Genomic DNA, 13535 nt, shown 5'->3' with positions numbered 1-13535 from the left:
CTAACATTATGCTGATTATACAAAAATGCTTACTTTATTTTCTTTTGCTCTGGTCAGTATCTTAGCATCCTCAGAACTATTTAGAGTCACACATCAAATCAGGAAACAATGTAAAACACAGAAACTTTAAAAACCTCATTACCTGCTCAGTGATCCTCATATGGAAGTCATGAAAGTCACTGTAACGACGATAGGTTTTCCACATCTCCTCACTGTTCAGATTGCGCCGGTGTACAGTGATAGCATATAATGCGTATGTCTTGCCGTGATCATTACAAACGCCTGCCACAGCATATGGGTCATAGTCAGCATATACTAGTCATTTAAAACAAAATGAAGAGGAACAAAACACACAAAAAGGAGGAAGATGAAGAACAAAAACAAAAAGACATGAAATGAAGAAGAATTTGAAATGACAGACTGAGACAAAAGGATGTCACCAAAGGGTAAAATAGATTCCCATCCTCTGTACTCACAATGACAAGATTTTATACACAGTAACTCCATCATAAGTTTATGATGACACTACCAACCACACAGTGCTATCTACTTTAGACTCTCTTCCTCAAGAGCTTGTGCCGATTCTTAGTTTCGATACCACACTACCACCTATTATAGTATTATTCTTTAAATTCATAGAGGAAAAATAACAAACAAAATAATCTTTCATAGTAGCCTTCACTATTCAGCTGTATTTCAATTAAACTAAACAGAAAGCAAAAGCCAAGGAATAAGGTTTCATGCACTCTTTTGACAAGCCTCTTCACCATTTATAATATTCAAAAATTTACAAGTGTAGTTCATTCTGGAGTTTTGTGTTTTTTTTGTTTTTTTTTTTTTGGAAAAGGCATTTTCCTACTGACGTGTCACAAACCATTCAAGTGAGGTAGTCTCTAAAATCTAAACCTGTTCCCACTGTGTACTAACCTTAAGTAAAGGGATTCACTTTGAATCATTTTCTTTAATTTTCTTTCCTATTTTTCCATTTTCTTATCTCCTTCTAGTGTTGTATTCTATTCTAGATCATTTCTTCAGGTCTTTAAAAGTTTACTGAGTCTCCATTCATCTACATCTGGTCTATTTCTTAATCCAACCACTAACCTCAATTTCAATCACAATATTTTTTTCTACGATTGTATTTGGTTCTTTTTTCATAGTGTTGCATTCTTGCTTTAGGTTTTATCTCTATGACTATTTTTAACACCCTCTCAGGCTAGGAGACCCTGTGGTACAAATCACTTGAAGATGGCTGACTCTAGACACACCCATGTTGGGAATCAAGATGGGCTTTCAATTTCTTGAGGATGACAGATACCTTTTCCAGGCATGATCTTGACATTCTTTGTTTTTTCCTGTAACTATAGGTAACACTATTTATTATTTACTGTTCACTTCTTCCAGTCATCCTCTCAGAGACCTATGCAGAACAAACTGCACAAAACTTTTTCATCATGTTAGAGAACCACCACCACTCAAATACAGCTAGCATGACAACAGGGAATAGTTTTATCTGTTGTGCTCAAGATAGGTTTGGGGAAGGAAAACAGAAAGCAGAAACCAATTAGGAGCAAATCATAACCAATTAGAAGTTAACAAGAGCAAGGAGAATAAGAAGAACAGAAAAGAAATGAGGGGAAGAAGAATTATCAGATTTATCACAAAATGATAGGCAGAAGAGCTCATGACTTGGGTGCATGAACAATAGGAAGAATAAAGAGGTTGTGCAAAAGATAAAAAGGCAATTTGATTTTAAAAAAAGATAATGAGGTTGCATATATTGATTATGAGATGATGGTGAGATATTATTGTGGAAATATTCTGTTTTCATTAGGACAATGTTACAGCAGGTGATATAAACTATTTGTCACTAATCCAGAATCAGATAAGGAACAAGAACCGGAATATAAATCAGACTCATCATTAAGTACATTGCTTAATTGAGCTAATATTTTTTAAAGGAAGATTTCACAAAGAAGAGAAGCAGTATGCACTAGTTCGTGGACCACTCCTTGAGAAGCCCTTCACTGGACTCTAAGTTCTACTTCCTGTAATAAAGATGTTAAGAATATAAAATCTAGACTCTCTGGAGTCCAACTGGTAAAATATTTATTGAACAAACTAATGTTACTAATGTAATTAATGAGTCCTCTAACAACCCTATGAAGTAAATATTATTATTATTATTGCATTTTATGGATAAGAAAATTGAAGTACAGAGAAGTTAAGGAACTTGCCCAAGTTCACCCAACTATTAAGTGGCAGAGCTGGGGTTTGAACCCATGGAAATGGACAAAAAGTAATGCTGTTAAAACTGTATTATGCTGCCTCTTTAGTATTTATACATAAGTTTGACAAAAATAACAATTTATTAAAAATGCTTAGTATGGTGCTTTCATACATTTCAAGAAGCTAATAAATACTTCTTGAATAAATGGACAAAGGAGCTAGAAAAATCACAACTTTCAGAGAAAAGAAAGATCTACATAAGAAATATAGACATGAGTATCTTCTTTGAGACATAAAGTTTAAGGTCTTTAAGAAAGAAATAAAAGGACAAATACTAAACATTTGTGGTTTAACAAAGACTTTCATATTTGGAAGATAAACCAACAAAGAAAAGAGAGATTTTTAAAAAGAATTTTAAAATTTCAGGAAGGAAAAGTGAAACAACTATAATAAAAGCTAGAAAGAAAAGCAACAAAACCTCTGGTTTTATTGACAAAGTTGTTATCTAATCACCTTTATAAGCAGAGTAATGTATGCACCAACTAACTGTAAAGGATAAAAGAACAACTTAGACAGCAATTATAAATAACTTATTTCAAAAATATGGCAGGGAACACAATGCAAAATGAGACTCCAGCTCCAGTGGGAAGAAAAAGAAAACAGATCTTAAAAAAAAAAATGCAAATTATCTTTTAAGCTGTACTTGCACTATAAAATCTCTTCTTAGTTACCTAAAATGTAAGCACGAAACTGAACTGAGATACCTCAGTACGGTAATATTTCAAATGTAATCGGACAGACACACTCCTATAAACTAGGAACAGTGAGAGGCGGGATAAGTAAACCATCATTATCTACTACTCATTGGCATTATCTAATAACCCAATGGCAATGATGAAAATAGATTTTTTTCTCAGTTCACTAACCATTTTGCATGTATGCTAAGTCACAAAATTTTAGGTTTCTCACCTCATCCAAGCATTTCTTAAGCGTCTGTAAACTCCTATACCAATGTTTCATTAACCCACTTATCTAGTCTGACTTTACATGTATAAAAAAGATGGAGCTAAAATCTGCCCCAAGCAATTTAATAAGAATTATGCAGACAATTATCAGCAAGACGCAAACAAGAAGAAGAAAAGTTTGGGTTTCAAGAGTTTATTAGCAATGACAAAATGCTTAGAATTTAAGCTTTTCCAAATGTAAACAGTAACAACCTTAGAGAAAGAAGATACACAAGTACATCATAACATATACACAAAATATCACTGAACATGATAGAGTATATATCAAACCATAATACAAACAAACATAGCAGAATTTATTGGGAAACATGCTGCAGAAAAAAAAAATGTAACTTAAAAAAATGACTACAGAAGAGGAAAATGGTTTGTAAAAATAAATGTAGAAAATAGTCCAAGGGTGATAATAATTAATAATTTTTGAGTAACCACAAAGTCTCTTACCAGTGTCTGAAATGTAAGCATGAAGTTGTACTGAGTCATCAGAAGATACATTTGAAAGGTCATCTAAAGACTTGAAAAAGAAAAATAATCAAAAAAATATTTTAATTTTATAGGAAAAAAGTGTTAACGCATCCTATATCATATATGCCTTACTCATCTTTGCCCCACGTAAACTTTATATTATCTGTATTCCTCCCCCAACAATAATCCTCTCTATTTATACTAACAGGAGAGAGAAAATCCACAATTAAAAAACTATAAAACAAAGTATTTCAGAAATCAACTTAGTACATCGATTATTTCTTCCTTCATTGTTTATCCATATACTGACATTTGTTACTTCTCAAATATATTCAATATATGGCAAGGAAAAAAATATGGCTAAAAATAACTAGACATGTTCTTAAGTTATCATTTCAATTTTTTTTAATGTTGAACTATACTAGAGCCAATTCTGTATTATTTAACATTTTTGTAAACTTAGGAATAATTTTAGATTCCTTATCTATAAAATGAGAATAATAGTACCTACACATCATAGGGTTATGTAAGGATTAAATAAGAAGACATGTAAAACATTAGTAAGACTGCCTAACACAAAAAAATGTTACCTATTATGATTACTTATTACATGAAGTGAATCCAGTCTAAGATTTTAAATAATTTTCAAAAATAATTCCACAAACAAAAATCATTACTGAGTGACCCAAATGAATCTTTTTTCAACTATGGCCTTTGGGTTTAAATTTAAAACTTTTTTGCCTCATATACACACACCCACACATACCTAGAGGGGCACATAATGACAGACTGTACAGAAAGAGTTAACCTGAGTCAACTATATTTCAAATAATAATAATAATAATAAAATATTATATACTTGGAATTACTAAGAGGGTAAATCTTAAATGTTCTCAATACAAAAAGAAACGGTAATTATGTGATGTGATGGAGGGGTTAGCTAACCCTAAGGTGGTAACCATTTTGTAATATCAAACCAATATGTCATACATCTTCAACCTATGTAATGTTTTATGTCAATTATATCTCAATAAAGCTGGGAAAAAAAATAAACAAGAAAGAGTTCATTTGAAATTGCTCTCCTTTGAAAGGAATGCTTGCAAGCCTGGCCCTTGGATGACATCTGGGAATTTAGAATTAGGGAAGGTTCGCACCATTCCTTAACCACTAAGAGTAGTTCACTGTACCTAGTAACTGTTTATGCTGAACACCTGCTTTCCTTCTGGGAGTCTGGAATTTTAGTATGTATTAACTAGAGGTTTGCCTATGTGGCCTGCCTCCAGTGAGAACCCTGGTCACTTAGTCTCAGATAAGCTTTCCTGGTAGCAACATTTCATATGTGTTGTCACATTCATTGCTGGAGGATTTAAGTTTGTCTAATGTGACTTTCATGGGAGAGGATTCTTAGAAACTTGTACCTGGTTTCCTCTGTACTTTGTTGCATGCGCCTTTTCCCTTTCCTGATTTTGCTTTATATCCTTTCTCTCTAATAAATCCTTTCCAGAAGAGTCAGAGTATGCTAAGGCCTACGAGTCCTCTTAGTAATCAGTGAACATCGAAATGGTCTCTGACACACCGACATTATATGATTCAGACATATTTTATACTCTAAAAACCACAGGATCTGAATGAACTTTGGGTCCTAACATGGTATTACCAATATTATTAGGAGAGTCATTTAAATGACTTAAATGCAGCTATATATGACATACAGCCATTTAAATTAAGGCAACTGCATTCTAAGAAGAAAGCCAAAAAGTTTACTACTTAAGACTATTCATTAAGAGCAGCAAAGTATGATAATAACATACAGATAATCCACAGTATTTTCCTGGTCAAGTCAAGTGGACGAATCATTAAATTAAAATGGGTCTAGTCCAGGCTTCACCAGTGACACCCTAAGAGACTTTAGCCAAACCAACCAGTCTTTCTTGTACCTCAGTGTTCCCAATGGTACAACGGTGTAATACTTGCTCTACAACTCTGTCAGTTTACAAAGTGAATTATAATGCTCTGAAAAGAGTGCACTTATTTTTAAGTGGTCCTATGACCTATAATAAAACATCTTGATAGAAACATAACCTTTGTTTTAGTATTACTTTTATGTGAAAGATAGAAGCCTCAGAGAAAATAGAATATTCTACAAATTTTAGATTGTTATCTACTATGATCTTCTTCCAATTACAAGCTATCCCAGAGAATATAAAACAATTGTTTTAAGAGTATTTTTGTTATTACTATTATTGTTAACCTTCCCTTGTAGTAACATTTCAACAGCAAAACAGTACTTATTACTTTAAACATGTTACCATCTTATACTATGCAACCCAGAAATTGTTAGAAAACTTTGTACCTAAATGTCTTTTTAGCACACTTAAACAATTAATATTATTTTCATTAAATATGATGAAAAAATCCAATGAAACATCTCTCAGTCACAGGTATAATGCAAATGTAAATATCAAGTAGACTGTAAAATTACAGTTGGTGAAATAATATTAACTACATTCTGATTTAGAACTATAAGTATTATTTAGTAAAAGAAAACTGTGATTTCAAAACAAGTAGACTTATGCTTTTACAAATAAAATAGTTTGTAAAGATTCTTGGGTTAAGATTCTTGAACTGCTTGCAAAAAAAGTTGTTTTTTTTTTTTAACATGATAAGACAAAAAATGAAAGTTCTGATTTACTGTGATAATCCACACAACTATGATGGCACTGCTAGAAAGGCTTATAATTTACCTGCCAATCTCAATTGAAAACAAGTAAATCACCACATTATTTTCTTTGCTTACTATATTGGAAAAAATTATGACGACTTATTTTACAATCTTAAAACTATTTTTAAAACGTAGCTATCCACTAAAATTTGTCTATATATTAAAAAAGAAAGAATCCAAAAGACTCCAGGTACTTAAAACCTTGAATTTAATAGATTTATGTGAATAACAAAATACTGCAAGTCCCTGACCTCAAGTGTGACCTTTGTCAATCAAGAGACTCTCTGGCTTATATCTCTATGTGACAAAAGAATCACTCTTATTTGGAAAAGCATTTATTCCAGATATGGAATAAAGAAAAAAAAGTATTTGTTACCAGTGTTCAAACACTTGTACAAGCACTACAAAAGTGAATACTTGAAATTTCAAATGAATGAAGTTTCATCACATCTGGAAACATTTTCATTACAAATGAGTATTATTGCTAATACTTTCTTCATGCTCTACAAGTTATTCCTTTTTGTTATAAGGTTATGGAATATGACAAACAAATGGTAATGATACCAAATGATTTAGGACAGTATTTCAAATGTTACATCGTATCTGACATAACACTATGGCTGACTGCTTCAGTGTTTTGTTAAAGGTTGTACTTTGTAGAGTAATAAAACCCTCAATAAGGTTATTTTCTGAAATATAGTTATATATAGAAGACAACATAAGATAATGGACCTGTAGACTATTTAGCTATTATAAAAAGTCTGAAAGAGGAAGTAATATAAGTAGAATAAAAACAAGCAAACAATCTCTCCCTAACCCCCCACAAACTCTGGACTGAAACTTTCACAGAACATAGTAATATTTCTTCCTAGCAGCATTTTATGAAATAAGTTATTCATGACAAGGGTGGATATATAAAAGAACAGAAATGTTCATTATTTCACACTTCACTTTGAATGTATAAAATGCCAATGACAGCTTATGTGCTAAAAATATATCATTCTTAAATTTGTAATCCTAAAATAAAGTTGCTTTATTTACTATAAGGCCTTAAGCTTAAAAAAAAATTTTATAACAACCATAGTGTGCACATTAAGAAATATCTGGAAGTTTTCAGATATCCTAATTTTATATTTCTTTTCTAGATACAAAAAGAAAAACCGAATTTCAATGTAAACACTTGTATGTCACAAGTTTACTATCCAACATAGCAATCACCAAAGAGTCATTTCAAAATACTAAATATTGGGATTGAAAATAATGAAGTCACTTTTTTTAAATCAAATACAACTGAATTATGCAGATGTGACTTAAAGCCCATTTTTAAAAATGAAAATAAATTTCAGAGGCTCTTATACATGAATTTAACATTTCTTTTAAAGCAAAGAACTTCTTATAATATAAAAGGATGATCTGAGAGCTTCTAATATTTATTTATGTATATTAAAGCTCACCTTTTATAATATTTTCAAGTCACTTTAATAATTAAGTACCCATAATAATACTTACCAAATTTATGCTTCCAGTAGGAGACCCATTAAAAGACTCTGTGGGAGGGGAAATTCAACTTAGTACACAGTAAAAAACTTGAAAAAATTGTTTTATCTAAGGTTCAAACACCAAGAATGAAAGTCACCCAAGCAAAGACGTAATAAAACAGCAAAGGAAACTGTGGTATACTACTCCCAAACACCTGCTGCTCCCTTAAGCCTCATGGTTTTGCAAGCCATATATTTCAGAGAAAATATAAATGTACCTGAGTTGCCCCCCCAACAAAACACACACCAAAAATAGGCGTTCGTGTACAGGAGAGCAATTATTAAATATCTTATCCTTATTGTATCATATGAAGTTGTCTGATAAAAAGTAAACATGAGGAAAACACTGCAGAGTGAAGTTCATTAGGAAATGTCACAAGTTTTTTGTTAGTTCTGTCTCACTGGATTAAGAAATAGTATAAATAAAATTTTTCTTTCATGTGAAGAATAAATAGATCGGTTTGTATACATAATATACCTATTATGTCCACTTACTCTTGGTAGATTTGGCCCAAAAATATCACAACCCTAGATTCTTAAATCAATATATAATAGAACAAGATATGTAAAACTCCATATGCACTGCCATTTACTTAAAAAACAACTAAAAATTATTTTTAAAAAGTAATGTTAGAGAGCTAAGTCAATTATACATTATAAAATTAATGTCTTTTCCTTCAGTGTTTCATTCTATATCTGAGCACACAAAGTTACCAATTAAGATGCCCCTCTGTTAAAAACAGAAATGAATATATGGTGAAGCAGTATTCTTATACAGTTTAAAGTTAATGTATGGCTTCCAGCACTTGAGATTATTTATGAATCTGGGTATCTAAATGGGTCTTCAAAACCAATTTCTAGGGGCACCTGGGTGGCTCAGTCATTAAGCGTCTGCCTCCGGCTCAGGTCATGATCCCAGGGTCCTGGGATCGAGCCCCGAATCAGGCTCCCTGCTCCGTAGGAAGCCTGCTTCTCCCTCTCCCACTCCTCCTGCTTGTGTTCCCTGTCTCACTGTCTCACTGTTATTTTATTTTATTTATTTGAGAGAGAGAGAAAACAAGCTGGTGGGGAGGAGCAGAGGGAGAGGGAGAAGCAGGCTCTCCACTGAGCAGGGAGCCTGACACAGGGCTTGATCCCAGGAACCTTAATTTTAAAAATCAAAAATGAATTTATAACAAAAAAATGTGGGGAAGGTCTATTTTTGATTAAACAATCTTATAATGACAAGAAAATCATAAGCATCACTATTGAAAAAGTCCTAGCAATTGCCTAAAACCTAAACACAGGCAAAGACAATAAACCTGACAGCTGTTTTTAACAATAATGCTTCATATTTATACCCATCATTCTACATACTTTTTTCAAATGGTTTCAAGGGGTTAGACAATTTCTTGGTTATAAGATGTATAAAAGCTCACCAATAAGGACAAAGAATACTAAAAAGCAATGTCCTAGAAAGACAAAAGATATATTTATGTATATAATTTCAAACTTCAATTAATAATTCCAATGTGAAGGATGACTCAATGGCTGATATATGAGAAGTACATTTACTTCAGACCAAAACAAGTTGCAGAAAAAAATTTTTAATGTACTTCATGCTTTAAGTATGAAGTTTTGGGAAGTTTCAGATGGCTTATAAAAAAATTGGTTCCATTAGTTGCATACAAGACAACTAACTAGACTGCCTAGAAAGATATAAATAAAAGTTAAAGTCAATATACTAGACTTCAGAAGCGTTTTTACACTATTGGAACAAAAACTACTGCCACAGAATATAATGCTACTATCATTTTAAATTATAGATTACTTAGAAGCTCATACCATTAGCCGATTATGATTCAACTTATCTTTCTTTCATTCTGGGTCATATAGCAAATCCATAATACTAAGAAATCTCTAGAGTAGATGAAATTAAAATAAACAAAAATACTTATATATTTATTTATATATTTATTTATATATATTTATATATACATTGCACTGCTACTTGCAAATTTGATAGCAGCTCTGTAAAAGATTTTTCAAGAGACAGTAAATACAGAGATACTGTATAATAAACTTGAGTTACACTTATTTTTACTCTCAGCTCCCACAGAAGTACTCTTAAAAAAAACCCAAACTTCCTTAATTATGCTATCAAATCCAGTTAATGGAATATTATTCCGGGTTTACAAAGAAAACAAACCAGAAAGAGTATTAATTTAAAAACTCAAGATACTAGATCAACAACCAATATAAAAGTTATTAAAACTCAAATGCAAACTCCTGTAACTGGATTTCTTAGATTATTTAAAAAGTAAAATCTTACTAATACAGACCAGGGAGGGGGGCAGGGCAAGAGAGGAGAGGGAAGAGCAGGAACCTGCTGTAACAGAGATATTTTTTAAAGCAGTGCTTACCACTTAATAGACCTATTGTATCTCCAACCCCAAGTAGTCCTGCCCATAAAACTTATTCATAAATAATTAAAATTACTCTCTTAAAATAATTACTGAAATCTTTCCCATTTACTTTTTATTTCTACTGCTTATTTGAACATACCAGGAAGCTTATCACACCTTACATATTTTATTAGTTTTATAAGTACTGCTGAATTGGATCACCAGTAAAATGGCCACTGGGCTTCACAATATGGAGACTTGTGCTCTAAGTGCTTCCTCTCCCACTATTTTTAAATAACTGCTTATATACTACTAATAAAAACTGGTATTTGTTTTAGTTTATAAATCATTCTCATATACATAATTTCCTTTAAATCTGACAATGGTGTGATAATGACTCTGAAGATATTACTATGACAAAATCATTATTCCAGATTTACAACTGAGAAAAATGAGACTTAAGTGTTTGGCCAACATCACTATAGGTAACTAAGTAGGAGAACAGGTGTAAAATCTAAATATTCTGATTCTCAAAGTCTGCTTCTTCATTATATCATACTGATAATATCCTCATTTGAAAAAAACTGAAAGACTGGAATAAACGACTCATGTAGTTTCTTCCACCTTATACTGTTCAGGATTTGGAAAATGGTGTAATAAAAGAGAAAAAAATTATTCTTTTTAAAACAATGCTTTATAGAGTTTATGGTACACTCTCAGGATCATGACTTGTTATCTCATTTAATCTTCTCAATAATCCCACTGTTAGTCATGAATATTATTAGTTACCAGCCAAACGGAAACTACCATAAAAAATATTTGGGTGACAAAACTCAAGAAAACATTCTTCTTAAGACTTCAAGGCTTTTATAGTTATGTTCTAATCTGTTACTAAATTTTCAACATTTTAATTTAGTATTAACTAAACTTTGTCATTCATTTATAGAATTTTAAATATTTCACAAGTCACATTGGGCTTCAAGGCATTTTTTTATCTTACTTGAAACACCACCTTTTGGTCAGCAGTATATAGAAATATTTATGTATACACACACACACACATACACGCACACCATGCACATGTGCCACCTTACCTCCATCACCGTCATCTGATCCTCTGAAACTAGGATCTTTTAACATATCCAGCTCAGCTAACATGCGCACATAAAGTGCATTCTGTCTGAAGGAAGGATAAAATCTTTCATCTCGTAGCATCAATTCATAAACCTTATTGAAATAAATCAAGATATTCCATCATTAATACAGATAATGTACTAATTTTCACTAATAAGATTTCACCAAAAGCTAGAAAGAGGTATTGCTATAATGAATCACACATTCCATACTTGTAAGATGCCAGCAATAAGCCTACACCACAACTAATGATTCCTCAACTAATTTCACAACTAACGGTCCCTCTAGTACCTCAATGTATTGAAAATGGTCCCACTGCAACACAAGTCACATGACAGGTTATATATAATGTTCCAGGAAGTAGTGTTCTCTAAGAAACAAGTCCACATAAAGGCTCCATGAACACAGTAAAAGAAATTTATGTCAGGTCATTTATACATCATTATCAACTCATGAAATTCTAAGACTATATATCTGGCCCTTTAGTCAGATTTAAATAACAACCCAACATAAGGATTTTCCTCACTTGTCATTTAAATAAACAAAAAACTGGCCTACCTTTTTTGTAAATGAGAAGTGTTAGCTAACTCATCTTTTTAGTTACCACTATACTTTTATGTTTCAATAACCTTTTAAAAAATGAATTACATGCATATAGAAACATACATTTTTTTCATAACATAGAATGATAAATGTTATATATAATACCTTCCTCTGAATGTCATCAAAGATTTCAGGGGTTGGATCTTCATGATTCAAAGTATCTGCTAATTTTGCTACCAAATAATCATCAACAGTAACTCTTGGAGATGCCTAACAGAGAAAAATAATAGTAGTAATGACCTTTTGAGTTTCTAATTCAAGTTAATTCTTTATAGTAGAAGAATTATATAATGGAACCATATTATCGAAAGTAATTGGTAAAAAAAAAAAAAACCCTTGGTTTATAAACAACACCTTGACGTTTAAGAAGGCTGAAATAAGAACCAAACCTTCTTGTCATCATGTAGTATACACTGGGAGACAAACATGGATTTAAATCTTGACATTTGCTGAGTTAGTTACCTCTCAATAGGTTTCATTTCCTCAATCTGCAAAATGGAGATAATACCACCTATGGTTATTATGTAACCGTATCAGTATTTTACCATATTAAAAGAGATTTATCTGGGGCACCTGGGTGACTCAGTAGGTTAAGTGTCTGCCTTCGGCTCAGGTCATGATCCCGGGATCCTGGGAGCGAGCCCCACGTCCTCTCCTTGCTCATCAGGGAGTCAGCTTATCCCTCTCTCTGCCCCTCCCCCTGCTCATGCTCTCTCTCCCTCTCTCTCCCTCAAATAAGTAAAATCTTAAAAAAATAAAAAAAAATAAATGAGATTTATCTAAGGCATACAAGCACAGTGTCTGGCACATAGGAAACACTGTCATGAGGAGTTAGTGCTGAACATCCAGTAGTCCTGGATGTGTATTTAATATGACTGCCAAAAGAATAAGCCATTTGTTACTTATTTAACACTAGAAACAATCTTTTTAAATAGTCTTTAAGAGACTACCCTTTTTCTAAATTTGGCTTTATAATGCTGCAGTGAAGTTCCAGTGTGATATGGGGGAACAAAAAATATAAAAAGTTAATTTTTCCAACAATTTCCATTGTAAAGTGCATAATATGACAGATATGCCACAGAAATATAATATCTGATGTTCAATGTGAAAAGTTTTATTGAAAGAAAAAAATGCTGAAAAGCTAGAAATATGGTCATCTTTGGCATGCCAACTTTTGAATTTTTAGTTCTGAAGGCTCTAGAAAATAAATGAGTGATAAGGATGGGAACTTCTAAAGAAACTTGCACAAGAATGCAGTGTTTAAATAATTTCTCTATGCTACCCAATAGGATATCCAAGGAAAAGATGGGATAAATACAGAAAAGGAGAAAAGGTTTAAAGAGTATGTAAACAGCAGGGTATAAATATGTAGGAAAAAGCCTGTACAACGTCTAATGCTCCCTGGTTCACTCTACATTCTAGTTAGGAAGCCCAAGTAGGT

At 32.2% G+C, this 13535-nt stretch overlaps 1 protein-coding gene across 3 annotated transcripts in view; it reads right to left on the bottom strand.

Moving 5' to 3' along the window:
* SNX13 (sorting nexin 13) overlaps positions 1-13535 on the bottom strand; it is a 123240-nt gene that overhangs the window by 25232 nt on the left and 84473 nt on the right. For all 3 annotated transcript variants that reach the window (XM_032401993.1, XM_032401994.1, XM_032401995.1), the window contains 5 exons: positions 12200-12304; positions 11452-11584; positions 7945-7982; positions 3693-3762; positions 143-282 (listed from right to left, as the gene is read on the bottom strand). In XM_032401993.1, coding sequence (XP_032257884.1) covers positions 143-282; positions 3693-3762; positions 7945-7982; positions 11452-11584; positions 12200-12304 — 486 coding nt within the window. The remainder of the gene's footprint in view (positions 1-142; positions 283-3692; positions 3763-7944; positions 7983-11451; positions 11585-12199; positions 12305-13535) is intronic.

This window comes from Phoca vitulina, unplaced genomic scaffold (assembly GCF_004348235.1).
Source record: "Phoca vitulina isolate PV1807 unplaced genomic scaffold, GSC_HSeal_1.0 scaffold4, whole genome shotgun sequence".
Lineage (NCBI taxonomy): Eukaryota > Metazoa > Chordata > Mammalia > Carnivora > Phocidae > Phoca > Phoca vitulina.
This window is presented reverse-complemented; position numbering and strand designations above follow the sequence as displayed.